The sequence below is a fragment of the Rhineura floridana genome, chromosome 2 (assembly GCF_030035675.1).
Source record: "Rhineura floridana isolate rRhiFlo1 chromosome 2, rRhiFlo1.hap2, whole genome shotgun sequence".
NCBI classification, from domain to species: Eukaryota; Metazoa; Chordata; class Lepidosauria; order Squamata; family Rhineuridae; genus Rhineura; species Rhineura floridana.
This window is the reverse complement of record NC_084481.1, coordinates 815025-839509: the sequence shown is the minus strand read 5'-3', so window position 1 is coordinate 839509 and position 24485 is coordinate 815025. Positions and strand designations below refer to the sequence as shown.

The 24485-nt window shown below is 40.4% G+C and overlaps 1 protein-coding gene across 8 annotated transcripts in view; it reads right to left on the bottom strand.

The window, feature by feature from the left end:
• ITSN2 (intersectin 2) overlaps positions 1–24485 on the bottom strand; it is a 226842-nt gene that overhangs the window by 54303 nt on the left and 148054 nt on the right. For 5 of the 8 annotated variants that reach the window (XM_061607527.1, XM_061607529.1, XM_061607530.1 and 2 more), the window contains one exon: positions 685–806. In XM_061607527.1, the coding sequence (XP_061463511.1) occupies positions 685–806 (122 nt within the window). Of the gene's footprint in view, positions 1–684; positions 807–5393; positions 8614–19546; positions 19957–21163; positions 21281–24485 lie in introns of those variants that run through there. The other 3 variants (XM_061607535.1, XM_061607533.1, XM_061607534.1) reach the window with 3 other exon arrangements.

The following is a 24485-nucleotide window of genomic DNA, read 5'->3' as shown; positions in this document are numbered from 1 at the left end:
CAGGTGGGCAATTATTTTGTTGAGAGTTCTTTTATCATCTGTTGGTGTATTAAAATACAGGATAATGCTGAACCACAGATTCAAATGAGAAGACTTATAATTATCTTTCTCTTTAATTGTAGCTTTTTTATTCCTCGTTCTCTTTTCTCTTTGTTAGATAAGTTTTAATATTTTGTGGTTTTTAATATTTTGTCCTGACAGCACCACTGGGTGGGTAGTACCGTTCTGTCATTTGAATCTTTCCTGATTAGGCATGACTGGAAGTAGTAATGACCAATACTAGAGAGAATGTTTGGGTTTGACATAGATACTTAACTTTTCACAGCAGAAATTGCACAATTGTTTGGTTGCACCTTGATATTCTCAATTTGATGGCAAAAGAGAGATTCTATAAATTGCTTTAACGATCATAACATTGGAAGACATGCTGTACAAAACAGCAGTTGGTGACAAATTGAATTCTTACATGGTTACCCTTTACTGTAGGAAATACGGTAATTTTCAGTCCTGCTGAGGCATATTATATGAAGATATATTCTATAAACTTACGTTAATGCTTTTGTTAATTACAGTCAGACTTCCCTTTTGCACAGCTTTCATTTGAAAAAAAGTCTTAATGGCCTCCTTATGAGATATTTAAGGTAATACTTTTATAACTACCTTTTCCATCCAAGCAAATCTCACCTCCAAGACAAGCTGAAGGTCCTCCATGTATTTTTCCTCTGTCTGGATCAGCTCATGTATGTAACCCTGTCTCTTCCTTTCCATGGGATGCATTGTGTCAAGGCTCTGGAGATCAGCACACCCTATATAAAAACATTTTAAGCCACTTTTAGTTCAATTACTAGCTCAATACCAAACATAGAATACACAGAGAAAGGTCTCAGGGGAACAAATCTTTTGATGAACATGGAGAAAACTGGCTTTGAAATAGTTGAACCACAAAGATGCTTACTTAGTATTAGCTTAGCTTATCCTGTGTTCTTCAATCAGCAGCCAATGTGCCTCTCATCAAATCCAGTTTTTAGCTCTCATGACCAGAGATGGTGTGAACCATCTCCAATCTCAGCAGAAGAATTGTGATAACAGCAGTGCTACACATTACAGCACAGAGGGTCACCATAAGTCAGGATCGACTTGAAGGCAGTTCAACACATTACAGCAATGGTGTGGAGAAGGGCATCCAATAGCCTTCATGTGGTCATGTCAACATGTCTGTGTGACATGGCAGAAAGGAATTAACTGCCAGTTTCCTACACTGAAAACATTTATTTACTATATTTGTATAAAGCCGTCCAATAGCATTGTTGTCTGGGTGGCTCACAAACATAAATGATACATTATAATTCCAGAGAGAATAAAAGCAGATGACTAAAAAATTACATAGCACGTTAAACGGTGATTCAATAATCACCGCTGATTATTTTTAAAGCCGGAGAGAATAAAAAGTCCACCTGCCACCACAATAAAGAGCAATAATGAAAAGGTACCACATGGGGCTGTCTGAGGGTATTTCATAACTGGGGTGCCACCAAAAAAAGCCCCTCTTCCTGGTAGCCACATACCTCACTTATTTGGCATCAGAACCAGCAGTAGAGTCTCTGAAGAAATCTCAAGGCATGGACAGGTATATGTGGGAGAAGGCAATCTTTCAGGCAACCTGGTCTCAACCCATTTCGGGCTTTATAGGTTAAAATCAGCACTTTGAATTGGACATGGAAATGCACTGGGAGCCATGGAAGCTTATAAAGCACTGGTGTACTGTGATCAAATCACTCTATCTCACTTAGCAATCTTGCAACCCTACTTTGGACAAACTGCAGTTTCTGGACCATTTTCAACAGCGCACATACATACTGTTTTTGCATGTCTTGACCAGAGGGAGCAGCAGACACCATCACATTATGTCCAAAGCGCTGTAACCAGAGTTGGCCAGAGGTGGCAGCAGAGTCAATTGCTTTTAATGTACAGTACTAGAATTTGTCTGTACAGGATATTGTTTGGCTGTTTACTGGGGATGCTGAATTAAGTGGTAAATGAGGATTTGGAGCCTCGTTCTCCCCCCCCCCCATCTGACAGTTCCTCTTCATTCAATGATTATAACCTTGTCCACCTCAACTCCACAGCTGGTGTGCGCCACAGCCCTGTCTCTGCTACCGCAGAAAGGCTTTGATGAAAAATCTCTCCTTCAGCCATGTTTATTGCCACTACCATCTGGCTGAAATGTGTCCCTGATATCACTGACGTAACTGCTACCGCACTATCACTAGCTCTGCACTGACTGCTACTGGCAGGGTTTCTAAAGAGACAACATGGCAGGTGCTAGCTTTCACGCAATTGCTAGTTCCCTCCATGCGCTTAGGTGTGTCCTCCTCCCAGAGCTGGGAAAAGTTACTTTTTTGAACTACAACTCCCATCAGCCCAATCCAGTGGCCGTGCTGGCTGGGGCTGATGGGAGTTGTAGTTCAAGAAAGTAACTTTTCCAAGCTCTGCCTTCTCCCCTACTCCTGACATCTTAACAGCTTTGGGCATTGTATTTGCTTGCGGGAGCTCAAATTACAGGGAGAGACTTTCTTAAATGAAGGGGCTTAGCGAGGAACTGTAATGGTCGACTGAGTTTTCCCAGGCAAGAGAAGAAAATATGTTGCAATCCAAACTACTATTCTTGTAAATAATCAATGCAATTAAATACTAGCAATCACTACATGCAACTGATTGGTGAGGAATGAAATTAGTAGTAATCAATAAATTGATTAGCTACAAAAACCAGTCTATTAAATTCATTGGGTACAGAAAGATCACAGTATTAGTAATTAGAGGGAACACAGGAAATTCAGAGAATCAATCTATTTACAAGGATTTAAGGTACTAATGCTGAGAAGAAAGGCTAGCAGCAGTAGGTTGCACCGTGGTAAAAAATCTGATATAGATTAGGGAAGGAGGAAGGAGGCAAAGGAACATTCAGACTGCCACAGTGAGGCAGACGTGCATTTACCCGAAAGTAAGTTGGTCCCTACTCACTCCCCCACTCTCTCACAGAATTCACAACTTTCAAATTTTCCAACAATTTAATGATCCAATGGCTAGAACCTTTAGCGAAAAGGTAACCTATTCAAGTGAGGCAAAAAACAAACTGAGGCACCAGGAGGAGGAGTTACCCAGAAGCAACCTGGAGCTCTGACATTCTTCTGCCTCTTCAAGCTATTGGTGGATAATAATTCACTTGGTGGTGTCCTAGTGCCCCTTGAGAATGAACATTTCCCAAAAAGGGGAATGTATCTTTGGAACAGGATTATAAAGCAGTCTTGGGCTATACTGGACTTCTGGTCAGGACAGAATACACCAGGGGTAACCAATGTGATGCCCTCTACATGTTGTGGGACCACAACTCCTCTCATCCCTGACCATTGGCCATGCTGGCTGGGGCTGATGGGAGCTGAATTACAACATCAGGAAGGTACTCTGTTGATATCCCTGGCAGACTGGGTTCCGCCTTTCTGCACTCACAACAACTCTTTCAGATAGGTCAACCTGAGTTAGTGACTGATCTTGGGTAACACAGTCCAACCCTACTAGTCCAGCCCTCTAACTGCCATGCCACACTGGCTATCTGTGCCTGGAGATCTATTCAATCAGACTAACTATGACTGGAAAGAAATCACACACAACCATATTATTTTGTGTGTCCCTTTAATAAAATATTTTTGCATAGTTATTTCCAGTTTTCAAAAAACAAACAATTATACACAGCATACGCTGTATTTGCATGGTGAAACACTGAACATTATTCTAAAACTTTAATACTAGAGAGCCCAAAAAGAAAAGAAAAAAGCTATTAAGGCAGCATTGCAACACTATAATATGTAAGAATTCAATATAGTTAATCACAGAAACAACACAATCCTATGTATGTGTATTCAGAAGTAAGACCCATTGAGTTCAATGGAACTTATTCCCAGGAAAGCATTATAGGCTTGCAATCAATATATACCTTTGCCTGGAAGTAAATCTAATTAAACTCAGTGGGACTTATTTCTGAGTACATATGCGTAAGATTGCACTGTAAAGCAGGATTATGGTATATCAGCCTATACCACTACAAATCAGAGATCTGCCATCATTCTTGTAACATATTGACAATAGTTTATGGTTGGATTGCATAAAAAAGGAGTGCAAGTCACATGACAGTTTGGTAAATACTGTTATGAGCAATTAGCAAATACAATTTTTAGATTGCATAGTACTATAAAATAAGAGTAATTATTTGTAGTTTTCCAAAATGTCACAAAATGTTGCAAAGTCATAAGCAAACTTCTGAGTTCTCCAGAAGTCTCCATCATGCTGGATGGTAATTTCTAGGCTTAGTCAAGAAAACCAAATTCTTAATTTATCCCTTAGTTCTGCAAGATCTTCTTGGCCTCCATATTTCATACCTTCGGAAAATTACCTCAATCCTATTTCTGGAATGGGGGCAAATACATAGGATATAATCTAATGAGGTTCCTCCATTTCCTCATGCCAATACATGTCCCCAGAACCTGCTCCAGAAGGTTTTTTTTGGGGGGGGGGCTCAGGACCAGACCTTGCCAGGATGGAGGCAGGGGAGAAGACAAAGCTATTTCTTTTGCACAAGTAGGTGGACATAATTGAATGTCACTCATAATTGAGGCAATGGAATGCAACTACATGCCGTAATTCTATTATCTCTCTGGAGTTACCTGATAAGTCTTAATTATCCACAAGAAATTTGCAAGAACAAGGCCATTCACATTTAAAGCTAAAAGCCACAATTCAGAGAACCTTTTTATGTACATCTAAAAGCTTGGTCTATCTACTAGAACCTTTGGCTCTTGTTTTGAACAGCAGAGGCATCCATATAATAGAAAAACAACTTCTGGAACTTGCAGAGCTTCTTGATATACATTAATAAGTGCCAGCTCCGTCGGGAGCAGCTCATAGGAGATGCACAGGAAGAGCCGACTCCCATGAACAGGCCTACTGGGGAGTAAGTGGTCCCCGTAGACCACCATTGTAATTTTTTTTACTGCACCAGCCTATTAGCCAGTGGATTTATTGTGAGGATTGGGACATGGGGGAGCACTCCAAGGGAACTTGAAAGTTTTGTAAGTCCCCACCACCATGCCCCCAGAACACCCTATTTTTGGGGCTTCCACTGGCTCTGTTCACTGGGCTGGCCGTCCCTGGCGGACCTCCAGCTCAGCTGCGGCACAGGTCTTCTGCTGGGGGAGCCCAGCAGTAAAAAAGCGAGGAGGGAAGCACCCAAAAATGCTCCAGTCAAAGAGAGGAAAACCCTCAAGGTGCCAAACCAACAGACAGCGGAGAGTGAAAATAGGAATTTTTATCGCAGCCCAATAAAAATTCCTATTTTTACTCTCTGCTGTCTGCTGGTTTGGCACCTTGAGGGTTTTCCTCTTGTTGACTGCAGCCTGGCAGTGCCAGGAGCCTGCCAGCTCAGCTGGGGGCCCACTGCATCCAACTCCCCCAAGCCCAGCAGAAATATGAACTGGACTGTGCCCTAAGATGGTTTGCTCATTGGTTCTGAATGATTATCCAGTCATCAAAAATGACACAGAATACAAAGAGAAAACAAGAACCTTTCACTGGTGTTGGGAAGTCATCTTTTGCCTGAACCCTAGTATGTGGCTAAATTCAGACTGGCATAATTTGCAACCCATCAATCCTAACACAGTCCACCAGCTAGGTTTGTCTACCAGGGGCTTAATATACTTCTTGTACTTGCAACCTGTCTGGGATGGCATAAACAGCAAAGTGGTCAACATGTTAGGTAACTATATGCGGCTGATGGATACAGTTTGGATTTGGGACTAAAACATGACATCCCCAGATTAGCCTGTCAGAGATCTTTTGGTTGAAAGTTGCTAAGCACAAACACAGTTTGTGAGAAGAGGCCAGAATACTGCATGATTAGCATTTGTATTGATGCAGCATCTTAACATTTGCTAAATGACCACTATCAGCAGAAATGGGGGGGGGGGAGAGAGAGAAATAAGCTGCATGCTGAGCCATTTACATCTGCTACCACCAATAATGATAACTTAATTCTGTGAGAAACTATCACAATAAAATACAAATAAATTCATAATTTATTGAGGCATATAACTCTTCTATATTGCACAAAACCCTCCCCACAATCTATTACTTGATAAAAGTACATACAGGCATCTATTTTTAAAAAAAATAAAACTATTAAGAGTATGTAACATTCATTTTGTTTAGAGGGCAATTCTAAACACACTTAAATGGAACTTATGTCCAAGTAACAGGATTGTTATGTTGAACAAAATACTTCTGAATAAATTAAATTGTATTAATACTTTTTGATGGTACCTAACAGATGCTCTTGGAGGTCGCCATAAGTCATAATCGACTTGAAGGCACATAACAACAACAAACTTCTGCATATTCAGACTGTAAGCATTTCGGATTGCATATACCACAATTGTTTCTTGTGCTCTCAAATTGCAAAAATCTATTTGAAAAAGTATCGGTTATACATCAATGAATTGCTTTACAAAACTGTCATCCTTTAAAAAGACTAGCTTTTCCCAAGAAATTATCTTAAAGCAGTTAAATTATTCAGATAGTACGCATTATGGAAAATTAATTTATTTAAATCACAAAAGAATTACATCATTGGCATCAGCAAGTACTACACATATTAACTTAATGATGCCCTGAAATGACCAATCTAAATGGAAGTTTTTCTAAAGTTGAGGATCCAATCTCTTAGGGATATATAGTAAGTTTGGTGAATTTTGGTCTCCTGTCAGACATTCTCTGTTCTATATCTTGTCACGGCAGCCTTATCCTCCCCTCTAAAGGGAGAGGCAGAAACAAGTGAAGTTCAATTGAACTTAAACCTCTGTAGGACAACAACAAAAAATTAACTAATATCTGAGTAGGAATCTCCTGTTTTGACAGTGGCATTGACAAGGAAATTGCCAGGGGCCAATGCAGTTGCATCAAATATTTAAAAGGGGACAGCAACAATACTGCATTTGATTGTTAGAGCTAACTACTTTGGCATTAAGGGTAGCTACAGAATGTTAAAAGGAAATAGCTTGGTATATTTTAGGGTTTCACTACACTTTAAGTGGATGGTTTTGATTAATTATAGTCTGAGGTTTATGACCTATGTTGTATTTTATATGTTGTATTTTATCTTATTCTGTACGTCGCCTAGAGTGGCCGTTAATTCGGCCAGATAGGCGACTCAAAAATAAAATTTTATTATTATTATTATTAAGTGTATGCATTACTGAACCACAGCAACCCTTTCTTTCTCCAGGAAGAACCTTGTTGGGAGGAGACCATTTCGAGCGTAGTAGTGTCAAGGAGGAGTGCTAAACCCTTTCTCCTCACAACTGCTTCTATGCTTCAAATCATCATCCTCAAGCCACTCTCCCCCACCCCCCCAAACAAGTTTTCAGATGTGTAATTGTCTTGGACAAGCAGCATAGACATAGGAGTGTCCAATGTCTCCTTGTAGCCTGTGTTCCACCATCCTGGATGAGACTCTCTCTACTGACCCTTGCTTCCACTAAGTAATGTGAAGTTTGGCTGGAAAGGTCGCATCTACCTGTGAGAAGTGCAGCCTGCAGAAAGGCTTGTAGGTCCAGTCATGCTTCTTTTGACATCATTGGGAGTATGATGGGGCCTAGAACCTTGCCATGCTTGTCCTGGAATTGATTGGGGCTTCCTTGCTGCCCCACCAACCTCACAGCATCACCTGAAGGATCAGCACTGATGCATCTGAGGAAGGATGGGTCAAACCCAAGATCTCTAACCCCATCATGCTGCCAATAATGAGGAATAGAGACCTCTTCACAAACACACCTTCACCAACACTCCAAAATTCGACCCCCCACACACAAAAAGATGCCCACCAAAAGAGACCTCTTCCAGGTTTTCTCTCTACTTTAACAAATAATAAATGCAGCATTAGAGAGCCTTTTCTCAACACCTGTAGAACGAACCATGTTATAGACAAGATTGTATTTGAATCAGACAAAATTTTTTCCAGATCTAAAACCCAGCAGAAACCATCAAGTTCATAAAAAGCACACATGGTTTTATTCCACCTCTGCTTTTTTTTTGTTCAACAGCACAGTCACTAAATACAGAATTGTACATGAAGTATATTGTGAGAGATCATCAGATAACAAATCAGAAAAGGAGATAGAGGGTGCAACATCATGAGAGCACAACTATTTATGTAAAACAGTACAAATAGTAGGTCTTTGTGTGCCTAAAGTTGCACAATGTCAAGAGACAACTTGACAAGCATGCTAATCGTTCATGGTTGTTCCTAAATAAAGGAAGTAGAGAAAACCAGATGGGACAGTGCAGAAAGCCACACAAAGACCCACTATCTAATCAGTTTGCAAAAAAATAATTGTAACTGTACAATATAGAACGAAATTTGAAGTCTTGTGTGGATTTAATACTGAAGCGAAGCAAATGAATTGTTTCAGACAGATCTGAGTAGGCTGTCCACCCTGTCTCCATGCTATAGTCAAACTTGGATAGTGGGTCTCTGAGGTGCTTTCACACTGAAGGCAACATTGGATCCTTAAAAAATATAAAAAGAAAATAAAATTAGAGAGAAATGACCACAACCAAATTTTCTGAGTGAAACATGAAAGAGGCCCAATCAAAAGGCAGAGTGAAACAATTTCTTATTAACAAATTTTCTGAACATGGAATTACCATGCCTTTTCACTTTTTGTCATTTCAATAAACACTATATGGGCAAATGATGCACTATTAATTTTTACTATCTGCCAAAATACTACACAAGTTCATTTATACATCGCTGCCAAGCTGCCAACTGTTTAACAGAACAAGGTAAGCAAGGTAATGACTAAGACTGCTTGCTGGCCTTTTGATATTTAAATTCAAATGTCTATTATGTTTAATATAAAATACCATCCAACAGAGTAGTACCATTACTACCAACTGTCAAAAAGAGTCTTCAGATACCTGCATTGATTCATAGGAACAAAGTTCAACCATCAAAGATTGTCATTAGAATCTTCATCTAGTATCCTGACCAACAATCCTAATACTGAGCTCCTTCTGGGATGAAGGGTGGGATATAAATAAAATAAAATAAATAATACTTGTTTCAAAATGCATGAAACTAGCCAGCCAAATGACCTTTGTTATTAGGATGTGTATGACATCCACCACATTCAGAGGCAGCGGGGGGAGGCTTCTGTTTGGTGGCCTTTATACACCCACACCCTCTTACTTCACAAAGAGAATGAACAGAGCTGAAAGTAACTGCATATCATTGGTATATTACCCTACCTCCACGTTTTCTTGACTTGTTATGGTTGGATAAATTACATATTTCAACTGAGAAAAATGCACCGTTATCATAGGAGGCAAAGCAAGAATAGTTGCTCTCCAATGCTTGTCAGAGTTGTTCTTCCCTGTTTTTCAAAGGGGGGGGCTTTTTCAGCCCAAGGGTTGCATTCCCTTTTAGGCAACTTTCAGGAGACCATAAGCCAGTGGTAGATGGGTCAGAGCAACAAATGTAAATTTTACCTTTGTACAGTAGACTATATTATGCACACCCCTCTCTATTCTATATTCAGGCAAGGAAAAGGCACAACGAGAGCTTCAGACACATTCCACTCAGACAAAACACTTAAGCAGGGCCAGTGAAGGGCATGGCCTGGGGAGAAGAGATGCGACATGGGAAAGTCCTGGTGACCGGATAGAGTATCTGGAGAGCTGTATTTAGCTCCTGGACTTGAGGTTCCTCAGCCCTGCTTTCTGAAGCAGCAAGGGAAAAGGAGAGGTAGTGCAAGTAGATTGGGAACAGGACAGAAACAAGAGAGGTGGAGCATAAAATCCAAGTATATCTTTGCTACAGCCACCAACTGTTTCTAAGATGAATATTTTCTTCTTTGGAGCCACTGTGGTGTCAGCTGCTCCAAAATCTCACATACATCCCCCCCCCAATTCCTGAGAACATCACAATCCAAATATGCAAAGCAAAGAGATCTTATATATCAGCATTTTTCCAACCTGCATACACACAGTATAAAACAAATGTTTGTCCATCACTTCTCATGCAATGGTTTTTCTGAGACAGATCATCATTTCCATCCAGAAAAATGATACAAATGCCTCAGCCCTAAGGGATGTCACGTTTATCTTTTCCACTAAGGAACATTAAAAGTACCAATAAGTAGACAAACCATTCCGTTATGCATCAAAATTGCCTTGGTACAGCACTATTTGTTACATTTGATAATTTTGGGACTATGAACTATATTGTAAATTACATTATTTTTTGCGCACCAGATTTACACAAGTAGGACCTGCAACACAATGTTGCAGTATATCAACACCATCTAAGAACGCTCCTGTTCAGGACTTCAAGCAATCATTCACGACATCGCTGCTCCCAATCTTCACATTCTATGTGTTTGCATTATTCTACATGCTTACAACTTACATATATTGTTATACACACACACACACAGCATAGATCATACATGCTTACCTATTTGGGGCTTTTTCCAGCAATCAGGGATCCTGGAAAAGTAGGGTTGCATACATGAAGCTGATTTAGACTGTATCAGACCATTGATCCATCTGCTGTTATTATTTATTAATTTATATACTGCTTACATGACAAAATGGTTTGTAGCCCACTAGCAGCTTTCCAGGATCTCAAGCAGGGCTATTTCCCAGACCTGCTGCCCTAGACTCTTTAACATGGAGACAGTAACTGAGCTGGAGACTTCTTACATGCAAAGCATGTGGGAAGTGCTTTTATTTCTTCTAGACTCCAAAGAGCACTTAAGAGTGCAATTCTGTATGTGTCTACTAAAAAATGAGTCCACTGAGATAAATATATACATTAAGGGAAATATAAGTTGAGTGGCTAATAACTGGCCATTGTGGACATCACCAAGTCTCATGGAGGATATGCATATAATCCATCCATGAAGAGGGAATTATGCATATTCCCTGGTTAATATACATAATCTCCCACAGGTCTTGGAAAAAGTGCTTATTTTGTACATTCTCTCATCATTACTGGGGAATGTGCATATCTTGGCTGAATTTTGCAAATTCTCTGGCTGTTATGTATAAACTTCAACAGGCCTTGGGGAATGTGCATATCTCAACTGCATTATCTCGGGACAATATGCTCATTCTCTTGTCAGTATGTGTAGTCTCCAAGCAGCAGGGCTTTTTCCTATCTCTTGTTCAGGAGTGTGCAATGTGACCCCCCCACACACACACACACCAGACTACTTCTGGTCCCCTGCCTAATCTTACATGGTCCACAATATATCCTCTCACTCATCTGTTGAGCAGCAGGAAGAAGGGGTGGGACTCCAGATAAATATTAACTTTTTTCTGCAGTTCAGCTGTTCTTTCACTCTCAGCTGTTCCCCAGTCAACTGTGCTTCACAAGGGGGATCACAGGGAGTCTTGCCTTCCCCAGTTCTAGTATTATCCAACAACCTACTTTCCTCAAACCTGGAGTTGGCCCTTCTTAATTTATTTACTGGACCTCAGATTTGTCAAGTAAAGAACTTATATCACATTTTCTTACTACAGCTCAGTCGGTTATTGCCAAAAATTGGAACGAACTTTGGAGTACTGAGCTGAGTCACTGGTACCAGAAATTCTGGAAGACAGCAATTTTAGAAAAGTTAACACAAACTAAAGATACTAAGAGGCCAGATACTATCATATTTTAGTTATAACCTTTTTCTTGTGATTCTTGGAAAAAGAATATAATAAAAATGGGTTTTAAAATAATAATGGTGAGCAGTTTTCTGAAGAATGGTTTGCCAAGAGCTATCTAATGGTGAAAAGGTAAATCACAACTAGTTGCTATACTGTAGAGAACAAAAAGTCATTTCCCCCCCATGTACATTATTCAGATAAAAGTCAGGTTCATGTTCATTGCCAAATATTGCAGACCGAAACCATGGTTTCTGTGATTAGAAATATTTGCATCAAATTGAAGACCATGAAAATTCTCCTGTGCATCTAGACAATTATTTACAATGGAAACCTCTTGAAAGCGATTTAAAAGGGGGGCAAATGATAGATTGTGTGTTGCAAAAAGCTATTAAATCCAAAAAAGAGAAATGGTATTTTAGAAATTATTGTTGATGTAGTTTTCTTTTGTGCCAAAAATAATGTTGCTTTAATAGGGCCACCATGTGATGAGATGGGAGAGACTAGTGCAGGCATATTTTTAAGTGCATTGGAATAATTGGAAATGATTAGTCATTATAGTATTGAAGTAAAAGAGCATATTGAAGAATATAAAAAAGGAAAAGGGATCTATTTTTCACCATTTATTCAAAATGAATTCATTTATCTACTGGGAAATTCAGTGTGGTCAAAAATAATTTCTCAAATACAGGCAACCAAATATTATTCTACATTATTTGTTTGTACACATGATGTGTTGCATCATGAGCAAATGAGTGAAAATTATAAGATACATTAAAGTTTGGGATAAAAAGCTGTCTACTGAAGAAAGTTTCCTTGATTTTATTCGTTTAACACACACATACACACACACACAAAAAAACCCCAGTGATGGATTAGTGAAACACTTGAAAAGCTGATCAGAGATGGATTGGAGGATAAGGATAATGCTGCAAACATGAGTGGTAAATACAATGGTGTGCAGTCAATTTTTTAAAAAAAATTCTTTGGCAAGTTTCACACTGTGTTCTGTCCATAGTCTCTATCTGGCAGGCACGCATGCAGGTTCTGTGACATTTGACATGCCTACTTTTTTCAGAACCATACAAATATATTTTCTGAGTTCAGCTATTCACTGGGAAGCCCTAACAAAACATTTCAAGATCTCACAAAAGGGGCATTCAGAAACAAGGTGGTCATCAGAAGCAACAGCAATTTAAGCATTGCACAGGGCTGCCAGAAGTTTTTTTTTAAAAAAAACCTATAGAACAAATTGAAGAAGTTTTGAGCAATTCAGAAGCAGCTTCCATTAAACAAAGCCTCCTTTTTCAAATTGGTTTTAAATTTGTTTGCACATTATCTGTGTAGTGCCAAATACTCCCATTACATTGGCCATGTTAATCAGTTGTTGCAAACAAAACATACGCCTGTGAGTCAAACAGCAAAAATGATTTCAAGACACATTACAAGAAATATGTGATATTCATTTTGAAATGATTTCACATGATGTGACTAACTGAATAAATGGAAATATCCACTGAATTTTCCAAAAAGAGAGCAATATAAGTAAAATAAAAATCTTGATGAGTTCCCTGATGATGATTTTAATGAAACATCAAAACAGCCATTCAAGATTCAAATCCTAAATGTACTCGACATGTTCATTTGCATTAACAAGCAAATGCTTGCATTTTAGATGTGAAAAATAGAAAGTTGCTTTTTATCAGGATCATCAATCACAAAAATGAAAATTGCAGAGCTCAAAATGTATGCAACTGATGTCACCCTAAAGTATAGCAAAGATTTGGATTTCTATAAATTTGTACTGAAATAGAGAGCTTCAAGTTTTAAGCATTATCATTATTTCCAAATGTCACCACTCTGTTTTGCAATTAATTCATGAATATTCTGTGTCAGAAGCATACCCTAATATCAATGTTACATTACAGATTTCATTAACTTTGCCTGTGACTGTTGCATGTTGTCAAAGCTTCAGCAAACTAAAATTAATGAAAACATATCTCAGATCTACAACGAACCAAGAGTGTTTATTAAATCCTGCAATATTATCTGTCAAAAATGTAGTTGACAAAGAAATCAATTACAATGATATTGTAATTGTTCTGCTTCATTTAAAGCACAAAAATACATTTTAAAAATGTAAGATTGCATAATTATGCATCAATCTGACATTTCTAACCTTGTTACCTTGATAGTGAAATGTATAGGTAAACTGTAGGTAAAGTTAGTTAAGACTTAGTAGAAAAAAGACTTATACCCACCTATCTATATATCTAGCATTCCAGTTGACATTAAAAAAAGTTATGATTTCCATTGTGTAATGGATTTAAGTGTTTATGAATATTGTGATAACGAATAGAAAATCAGACTGCTCTGCAAAGTACATTTTGGTTTTGACTGTTTATATGAATAAGCAGTTCGTGTGTGTGTGTGTGTGTGTGTGTGTGTGTGTGAGTGAGAGAGAGAGAGAGAGAGAGAGAGAGAGAGAGAGAGAGAGAGAGGGGGTGGTGGTGCACAAGATATGGTTTACACCAGCTGCACTTATGGTTAGTAACAGCACTGCCTCTGACCCTATTTACCACTGCTGAGACATTAGCTCAAGAAACTCTTGATGGAAAAAGGTTGTCCGTTCCTGCTTTCACTCTGCGGTAGTCTTTTCAAGGCTTTAGGACTGGATGTTGATAAGTCAGAAGCACAGCATATATGCATAGTCCACCCTCGAATCCTTCAGGAGGAAGGGCAGCATATACATTCAATTAATGTGACTGCTACTACTACTAGTAGTAGTCAAAACCTCAGCTAGGGAACATCATAACTTCACAGAGGAGCAGGGCCATGACCTCATCCACAGTGCTGATAGTCACATTGGCCATTGCAGAAGGTGGAGGGGCATTAAATCAATGCACCAGCCTTGAGCCCAAATCAGACCTGATGCCATCATGTGATGGCATTGGGGCTGGCCCCACCCCGAAGCAATTTTCCTGCCCCCCACACTTGCCATTTGCTCTGGCTGGCATGAGCAGCAGGGCTGAAGATCCAGTGGTGGCCCTGCCACTCTGTTAAGCCCTGATGCAATCCAAGCCCTGGTTGGGGAGCAGTGTAAAGGAATATGTATTACACAGGGCATATGTATAGTCTCTGAAGTGATGCCACAGAATGTGAATTCAATATGAGAACATTAGTAATGTCCCACAAACTTCCATGTCAAAACAGAAAATTAAAAATGGGCAAAACATTGCAGATTTGTTTACATCTAATCATGAAAAACTGTAACAAGCACATTTCTTCCCCAAATGTTAGTGGAACTAAGAACATTTCATGCTGGCTGGGGCAAAAAGCAGGGGGCAAGTAATTTGCCAGCAGTGGCCTGAAACAGAAATGGCTTGGATCAAAACATTCTCTCTCCCAGTCCAGTTTTTCCTACAAAGTAATTCTTCCACAGCTGGTTAAAACTGTCTTCCCTTGCAAGTCTGATTATAATGAACAGCAGCACGGGAAGCAATTTCCATCAGAATTGGGGAGAAAAGGCTTTAGGTGCAGATGGGACTCTATAGACCCTGAGGAGGATGCAGATCACACTGATGTCAACGCAGATGGCCGATGCCGCAGTGTTTTGTTTTAGTCCCATCCTGAGTCAGTCCTTTAGGAAGAGCAAGACTTCCATCAGTTTTTGTTGGTGTACCGGCTCACAAATTTTTCCCAAGTGTATTGCTATATGTAAAATGTAGATGGTTTTCTTAATGCCAACACTGTTGCCACTACTTTGAGGGGTAGGCCTGCATTCGGAAGATATTGCCACTCAACATCCAGTCAGTTAACCATAGCCATTTGGGGTCTGAATGACTGAGGAGACCCTGGGTCAGAAGATCTCTGCAAGTAGTAGGCTGCACAATCTTTGAGAACCACTGTTTTCTGGGCCAAAATGGTGCTATCGAAACATTGCTGTTCTCTCCTCATGTACCTTCTTGAGCACCCATGCCAGAAGGGGTGTGGGTGGAAAGGTATACTGTAGGTCCTAGGACCATGGGCAGTTTACTGCATCTGTGCCTTCTATCGACAGAAATGTTGGGTAAAACCTTGTTAGTTGATGATTTGCCAGCATCTTTCAGAACTGATGTTGTAATTTCTTGAATATATTTTATTTCAGTTGCCACCTTCAGGGCATTAGTATTCTGCAGCTCAACCAATCTACCTGAATGTTATTGGTTCTCCAAACATTATCATCATTTTTTTATATAGCACCATCAAATGCACATGGCACGGTACATAAAATAAAACAATAAAAACAACTCCCTGCCAAAAAGGCATACAATCTAAATAATAATAATAATAATAAAATAATAAAAAAATATTTCTGAGTCGCCTATCTGGGCGAATTAACGGCCACTCTAGGCGACGTACATTAATACACTAAAATACAATATAAAATAGATAAGACCATAAAATAAAATGAGGAAAACAAAAGGAGGAGAAACAAACACAGGACAAAGCAAGGACTGCAAATGCACATACTCTAGGGATACAAATTATAAAAAATAAAAAACCTATGCCGAAATTCCAAAAGCTTTGGGGAAAAAACGAAGGTTTTCAGATAAGACTTAAAAACTGAAATTGTGGGACGAGTCCACAAGTGCTCCAGATGACAATTCCAGGAATACAGAGCAGTGAGAGAAAATGGATGAAGTTGAGCTAAAGAACCACAGAGTTTGTGAAGATTCCAAGCAGGGAGAAATGAGAGGTAAGGAGGAGCCAGATCACATCACGCTTTAAAAGTTAAGACAAGAAACTTGTACTGAATCCTGAAATAAACAGGGAGCCAATGAAGCGACTTCAAAAGTGGAGCAACAGGTTCAAAATGATGGGCCAAATAAATGACCTTGGCAGAGGAATACTGAATGGAAACCAAGAGACTGATATGAGTTTATGGAAGACCAAAGAAGATTACACTAGCCAAGGACAGAAACAACTAAAGCATGAACTAATGTCTTTGCAGAGGAGACAAGACAGGCGGAGTGTGACTGTTGATTCTCCTTGATCTCTCAGTGGCTTTCGATACCATCGACCATGGTATCCTCCTGGGAAGACTGGCTGAGTTGGGAGTGACTGCATGGCAGTGGTTCCGCTCCTACTTGGTGGGTCGGCTCCAGAAGGTGGTGCTTGGGGAACATTGCTCGGCACCCTGGACCCTCCAGTATGGGGTTCCGCAGGGGTCAGTTCTGTCCCCCATGCTGTTCAACATCTACATGAAACCGTTGGGTGCAGTCATTCGGAGTTTTGGAGCGTGTTGCCATCAGTACGCTGATGACACGCAGCTCTATTTCTCCTTTTCATCTTCTTCAAGTGAGGCTGTCAACGTGCTGAACCAACACCTGGCTGCAACAATGGACTGGATGAGGACTAATAAACTGAGGCTCAATCCAGACAAGACTGAGATGCTGCTAGTGGGTGGTTCTTCTGACCAGATGGTGGATGTCCAACCTGTCCTGGATGGGGTCGCACTCCCCCTGAAGGAGCAGGTTCGTTGCTTGGGGGTTCTCCTAGAACCATCTCTGTCACTTCAGGCTCAGGTAGCCTCCGTGGCATGGAATGCCTTCTACCAACTCCGCTTGGTGGCCCAGCTATGCCCCTGTCTGGACTTCAGTTGTCCATGCTGTGGTAACCTCCAAGTTAGATTACTGCAATGTGCTCTATGTGGGGCTGCCTTTGAAGATGGTTCAGAAACTGCAGCTTGTGCAAAATGCAGTGGCTGGATTGGTAACAGGGACCAGATGGTTCAAACATATAAAACCGATTCTGGCCCGCTTGCATTGGCTGCCTGATTCAAGCTTGATTCAAGGTGCTGGTTTTAACCTATAAAGCCTTACATGGCTTGGAACCACAATACCTGATGGAACACCTCTCCCGGCACGAACCCACCCATACACCACGCTCAATATCAAAGGTCCTCCTCCAGGTGCCTACTCTGAAGGAAGCTCGGCAGATGGCCACAAGGGAGAGGGTCTTCTCAGTGGTGGCCCTCAAATTATGGAATGATCGTCTTGACAAGGTGCGCCTGGGCACCAACCCTGTTATCTTTTTGACGCCAGGTCAAGACTTTCCTCTTCTCCCAGGCATTTTAACAGCACTTGAATAGCATGTATTTTGACTTGCCTATTGGTTTTTATGGGTTTTAATTTGGTACGGTTTAAAGTTGTATACTTGTTTTTAATGTTCTTAATTGTTGTAAACCACCCAGAGAGCTTCAGCTATGAGGCAGTATATAAGTGAAATAAATAAATAAATAAGGTAGCCGTTGGAGTCTGTCTTCCAGTGACATACCCATACATTTTGCCATCACTGTATCTCCCATACATAGATGGTCTGGGTCCTGATTAGGTTCAACCAGGATGTCATCCACCTACAGTTTAGCATTGCAGAAAAAGCAGAGGCTGTACAGGATAGTGCTAGGGCTGCTGTTTCATGGCCTTTTTAAAGAGTGAAGTCTAACTTGTGTTCCATAACGTCACGGAGTTGACTCCCCCCGCCTCTGAGAGGAAATGTTGACACCAATGCTGAAAGGGTGCATTTATTGCTGGGTCCTTCAGTTCCTCCTCCGTTTCTGTGTCTAGCATGTAGTATTTGTTGACATATGAGACTGATTAGGGCTGTGCTCTGTATTCGGACAAGGTCTAAAGGACAAATCAAATCAGGCTACTTTAGGACTTATTTGCGATTGTGCAGATTGGGCTGAGTCAGTCACTGCCTCATAAGAAGCAAAGAACACATTTCCAGATATTTTTACAAATAAAGTTACTTAGAGTTTTTAAAAGCACCTAGCACTCATGTGTCAATGTCTATGTTTGGCTGGCTGTAGGGTGCTGCAGCACATTCGAATTCTCCCTCTCTCATATTCACTCACTCACTCACACACACGCACTCACACACCCCCATAACGCTGAGATATTAATGGCGGGGGGGGGGGAGAGACAGTATTTTATTGATGCTGACAGTTCTTCCTGCAAATCAGCACAGAAAGCACCAGTGGGGAGAAGAACTTGCTTCCAATCATAGTGCTTGGGGTGAGGATCACATAACATGTAAGGAAAACACTGACTCTGTGTTTTATTGACAGCTATTCCTGCAAATGAACATAGAGAATAATGGTTGGGAAGGGGCTTTGCTGTCCAATTATGCTTGTTGTGGGACTGGATGTATTGATATAATACTGATCTTTTTCCTGCGTGGCTCAGGATTCTGTAGTTCTCCTAGCAGAATGCTCTTTTTTAAAAAAGACTAGTAACTGTAGCAATCTTGTCTCTTAAGCCTTTTTTATCTGTGTTAGTGCAGCATTTTTGAAGGTTCCAATCTTACATTTTCTTTCCATACCCCCCTCGCTGTTCTGTATTTGCAGCCTAATTCTTTTATTTAATTCATTTTTAAGAAAGCAACACAGCCAGCTAGCTTCACATATAGTTCACTCACATAATCTTGAATTTCAGAGTTTAGTTCAACTAGCACCCATTTTCAGACTTTTAAAAAATATTTCATTTTCCAAACAGACTAGTATTCTGCTAAGAAATGTATTAGCAGCCCCTGGAGTGTAGTGAGACAATTTTCACTGGGTAGGCAGAGACAAAAATTAGGGGGGGCAGAAGGGTTGGGGCATTGGTCACTATAAAAGAGTTTTCGGGGGGGAAGTTTTTATAGGTAATGACAAAAATAAACTCCAATTTATGCATTTTAATTGGGAACTATGACTTGTGAAGTTTACCAAAAAGCAAATCAGTTTAAAATACAGTATTTTCCACATGCAAAATAGTTGTGTAAACTAAAAAACAGTTACCAGGAAGTAAATGTACATTGTGCAAGTCATCCTATCATAATGATCTGAATAGTTAATAAAATCTAACGCACTGCGAGTTCTCTGCAAACTTGTAGAGGAACTGTTCACTTGAAATTCCTTCAAATATGTCACTTTCAAAAGCCAAAATTACTAATGAAGGATTGAACTCCTGTATGATGTCAGCACATGCATCAAAGTTGAGAATGAATTTTCATGCATAGCTGTAGATGCACCAAAGGTAAGTCCTGTAGCATACAAAGTGTATATGTGCGGAAAAACAGGTGCAATGTTTTAGTAAGCTCATGAACTGTGAGTTCAGTTCTCCTGAGGTAGCTGCTTCCCAGAACTAAATACCCTGGTCTCCTCTGCCATGCCTGGAAAGCAATTAAGAGAAGTTTCACTTTACAAATTAAATTAATACCTATAACCATAATTTTTCAAAAGGAAATGCTTAACAGCATGTCATATCGGAACTGTATGTCTCTCCGAAGTACAGGTGCTAGAATTAACTATGAAAGTACTGTGTGCTCTTCTAGAGAAATGCCCTGGGCCAGCCAGCTAGCAGGGCTTCTGATGGCTCTACCAGCAAATCTCACACCCCCTATATCGGTAAACTGTAAGTTGCATGAGAAAAGTTAAATAAGGTAAATTTATAATGATTATTTGCACAGTTGGGTGGAGGTCTAAAATTGTTGCAACTAAGGCTCTTCAAAACCATTTTGAAATGGAACCAGCTTGAAAAGATATATTTTTGAACTTTTTTAACAAACGAGGGAATAAATACCCACCAGACATGAACACAATATTCCAGCTCCCCATTCCCTGGGCTAAGTTAGTAAGGTCTCATGAGACTTCCTGGGCCTTGGAGAGCCAGCTCACTCACCTCTCTGCTTCTTCTCAGGTCCTGCCTTAGACTAGGCTAGGCTCAGTATTGCCAACAAGAACATTTTTCCCATCACACCCACAATCCAAATCCACCAAAATCTGACCATAACCCACTAGACACTGCATTTGATAACATGTCTGTCTTATTGTGAAACACTGTTATGAGGAATTTAAAAGTATTAGCAACTGATGGGGGGGGGGGAGAGGGGAAACTACTGTGGAGAGGGCAACTCTCAAATTTAGGTCTGAGAGAAGTATGGAGGTTTTGCATTCCTGTTTTTCTTTAGGTTTAAAAAATGCTCTCTCTGTGCGTGGCCATTGACTACTGTGAGAACAGGATGCTGGACTAGATGGGCCTTTGGTTTGATCCAGCAGGCTCTTCCTGTGATGATTATAAGATGTACTGTTTATACAAAAGATATCTGTTGTGGAAACACCTTATTAAGTAGAAATAGAGGTTCCTCATCGGTGAGGCAGGTGCACTCTGTGCATGCTCATGCCATTTATTTCTGAGGCTTATAGTTCCTAACCATCATGTCTCCTCTGCCCAAGTCTGTGGGAGCCAGCTGTGGTTTGTGAGGAGTAGGCGGTGCTTAGGCTGCATCACACTTTGATTGGGTAGAATACTGCCTGCACATTTTCCTTCTCAGTAAGCCAATTGGAAATAACCTTGCCTTTATACTTTGAAAAACAAGCACACCAGAAGATCTGGAGACTTAACTTAAAAATCCTCCTCTCTGTCACTGGCTCATTGTGTGGTATTGGGTACATTACTCTGTTATCCTTTCAATCAAATGGACAGCCAGCCAGGTACTGCAGAAATGAGACAATAGTCAAGTAGCACTCTAGAAACTGTACGTAGGAACAGAAATGCAAACAATGTAAAATATGAGAAAATGTCTGAAAATGGAAAACAAAGATTTTGTTTAGACAGTTTCATGAAATACATAATAGAGAAAAATAATGAAATTGAAATATTTGTAAAAAAAACAACAGATTCTGACCACTGAAAATCACTGAATTGGCAACAGTGGACAGCTGCCGCAAAGTCTAGGCCCAAAAGCGTATGCACACCTACCAGATGCACTAATAATATTCACTACCTCCAGAGGCTGCCTGAGCACTTCCCCCTGGGAAGGGAGAGATGCTCTGCAGTGGATAACAATACTGTCCTTCCCACCTTTCCTTCCTCCAGTTGCAAACCCTTTCGCTTGCCAACTCCCTTCCTCATCCATCCAGATTTGTGTTCACTTCATTTACACTTTTAACTCTTATATTTCCTGTGTGCACATTCCTGTGGTAACTTTGCCCTGCTCCTCTCTTTGGATGCCTAAACTGTATTTCTAAAAGCTCAGCTGAAGTTTTAAGTTACTTGGAGTGCTTTTTTTTTTTTTTTAAATTAAGTGCTGGAATTCATATCTTGATAAATTATAAGATGCCTCTCCCATCCCCTCCTCGGTGGTGGTTGATAGTCACTGGACCTGGTGGAGCTGCTAGGAAGTCACAGAGGTGTTGGTAATGAAGTAATAGTGGCGTAGCCAATTGTCCTAGTTTTCTCTCCATCTTCCTCACTTGCAAATATTTTATGGACACGAAAGCACTGCAGCTGTACAAATACTGAGTGCCTAAGTAAACTGAAAAGTGTCTTACTAACTGAAACGTGTTTAAGAGGAGTCCTGCTGTCACAGTTGCTTCTCTGCTAGAAGAAAAAGTGTGTGCCCCCATTTCCTACTAGTTCTCCCCATTGTCTTTCTTTACAAATAAACAGTGGACATTTAAACACTGCAGTTTTTTATTCATATTTAAAATTTAAGTGTCTAACCTTGCTGTCACAATTTCTAATGTGGGTTTATGTCACAATAACTATAAGTTACTTAGCAGTGAGCCCCACTCAATTCCATGGGGAAGGCTCCCTGATAAGTGTGTACAAGATTGCATCCTGAATTGGTTAGTCTTAAAAGTGTCACACAGGACTGTTAACAAGGAACTCCATAAAATTCCAGATCTATGGAAAAAATATTATTTCCCTCCACAAGCTTATTCACTTCTAAATCTTTTTTCCTAGGTAGAGGAATATAAAGTGACCTAGGACCTGAGAGACCAGGGTAAAAACAGCACTTGGGCACAAAGTTCACTTGGAGGAAACATGGAATGGATACAAACTCAATGCTGATAAATACATAAAGATAAGAAGAAGAGAGACAGTGTGGCATAGTGGTTAAGGAGTTGGACTATGACCTGGGAGACCAGGGTTCAAATCCCCACACAGCCATGAAGCTCACTGGGTGGCTTTGGGCCAGCCTCTGCCTCTCAGCCTCATGAAAACCCTCTTCATAGGGTCGCCATAAGTCGGAATCGACTTGAAGGCAGTCCATTTACAATAAGAAGAAATCTAATTCCAGACTGCTTGCCCCTGATTTTAAATTGGATTTGTGTTTATGTGCAGCCAAGTTTAGAATCTTGAAATAACCCATCCTAAACATCAAAGGAAACAGAATGGCTGGGACACAACCAGGATATCAAGGCCTACAAATACTGAACTCTACAGGTGGTCCTCAGCAAATCCAATGTGGGGCTGTCTGCTAAGAACTGCCTTGGTAGGGTGTGCAGGCAGGATGCAACTCATGCTCCTGTGCTGCACAGAGGCCCTGCACACTGTGTTGTCATCTGCACTTTTAAAGTTTTAAAGTTGCCAAAGTGTTTTAATGGTCATTTTAGCTTCATAAAAATCCTGTAAACCACAACATAGCGCAATTTTAACAAACTAATATAATAATACAGCCTACGTTATCCTTCTTGGCAATGCATGAAAGCTTTTGTAATAATACATTTGCTAGCCTTTAAAGTGCTACTGAACGTTTTGTTTCTGCTGTAAGCTATGGCTACCCCTTTGTTTGAAAGGGAACCAGAGTAATATTTACCCAGTACCATGCAATGAGCCTGTGTTCTGCTGCCTAGAGATGGATAGTTTTGGATTGGGATTGACTGAGCAGTGAACATAAGAGCCTGCTAGGTCAGGCCTGTCGCCAATCTAGTCAAGCTCTCAGCCTGAACACTACAAATTGGTAAGAAAGATGAGAATGGGGCCAAGAAAGCCACAAAAAATCCAACCACCTGCACTATAACTTAAGAGAAAGGTATCACAAGTCAAAAGATAGCAATTAGATAGTATGACTATTTGCTGCTTGTTGATCCCCATGCTATGAATGACACCGGGTTTTTTAAAAGCATATTTTCTAACTGCACAAATTCCCCACTGGACACCCCACACTATATATAAAAAAGCCAAACTAACACACAGCATGTTTTGCTCCTTGCTTACACCCTGTATCAATGGCAGTTTCTTGATAGGAGTCAGTAGTTCCTATCTACTATACTGCAATGATTCACTTAAGAATCTGCCTTAGGTCATTTGCTAACAGGACAATCCAATGGCTCTTGCAGCAATGTAAAGCCCAACTCGGTGACACTTACACCAGTGCAAGGACCACTGGCTCATCCTGAAAGTTAGCCATCTATTCCTGCTGCCTCATCAAACTAGTGCTGCCAAAATTGGTACCTCTCAAACACTGGGCTTCTCCTGTTTTCACCAAGATTGTCAGATAAGCATCACGCAGCTGGTGGCTTAAAACTAGTCCATTTTACACTGCACTGAAAAGGGTCTGCAGTACAGACTTTCAGTATAGGGTGCTGTTAGTTCACAGGAGAAACATGACAACTCCTGACACCATAAAGTATTATTGCTTGGGTATTTGTGGGTCCACAGGTGAACGTATGGGTCAAAAGGTACAAGAAATCAGGACAACCAGTCCCCCCAATCTGTTCTTGACTAAAAACATCTCTACAGAGTCAGATACAGACCTTGGCTTGTCCTAGCCAGCAAGGAACTTCAAAAACTATAGCAGGTAGTTACAGTTCTCCTCTGCCCTTGAAGGTCTTCTTCTTCAGCTCTTAGCATAACTCGGTCCTGGTTCTGCTAAGTTCTTATAGCGATGATTCATTGTTCATTCTCTCAGTT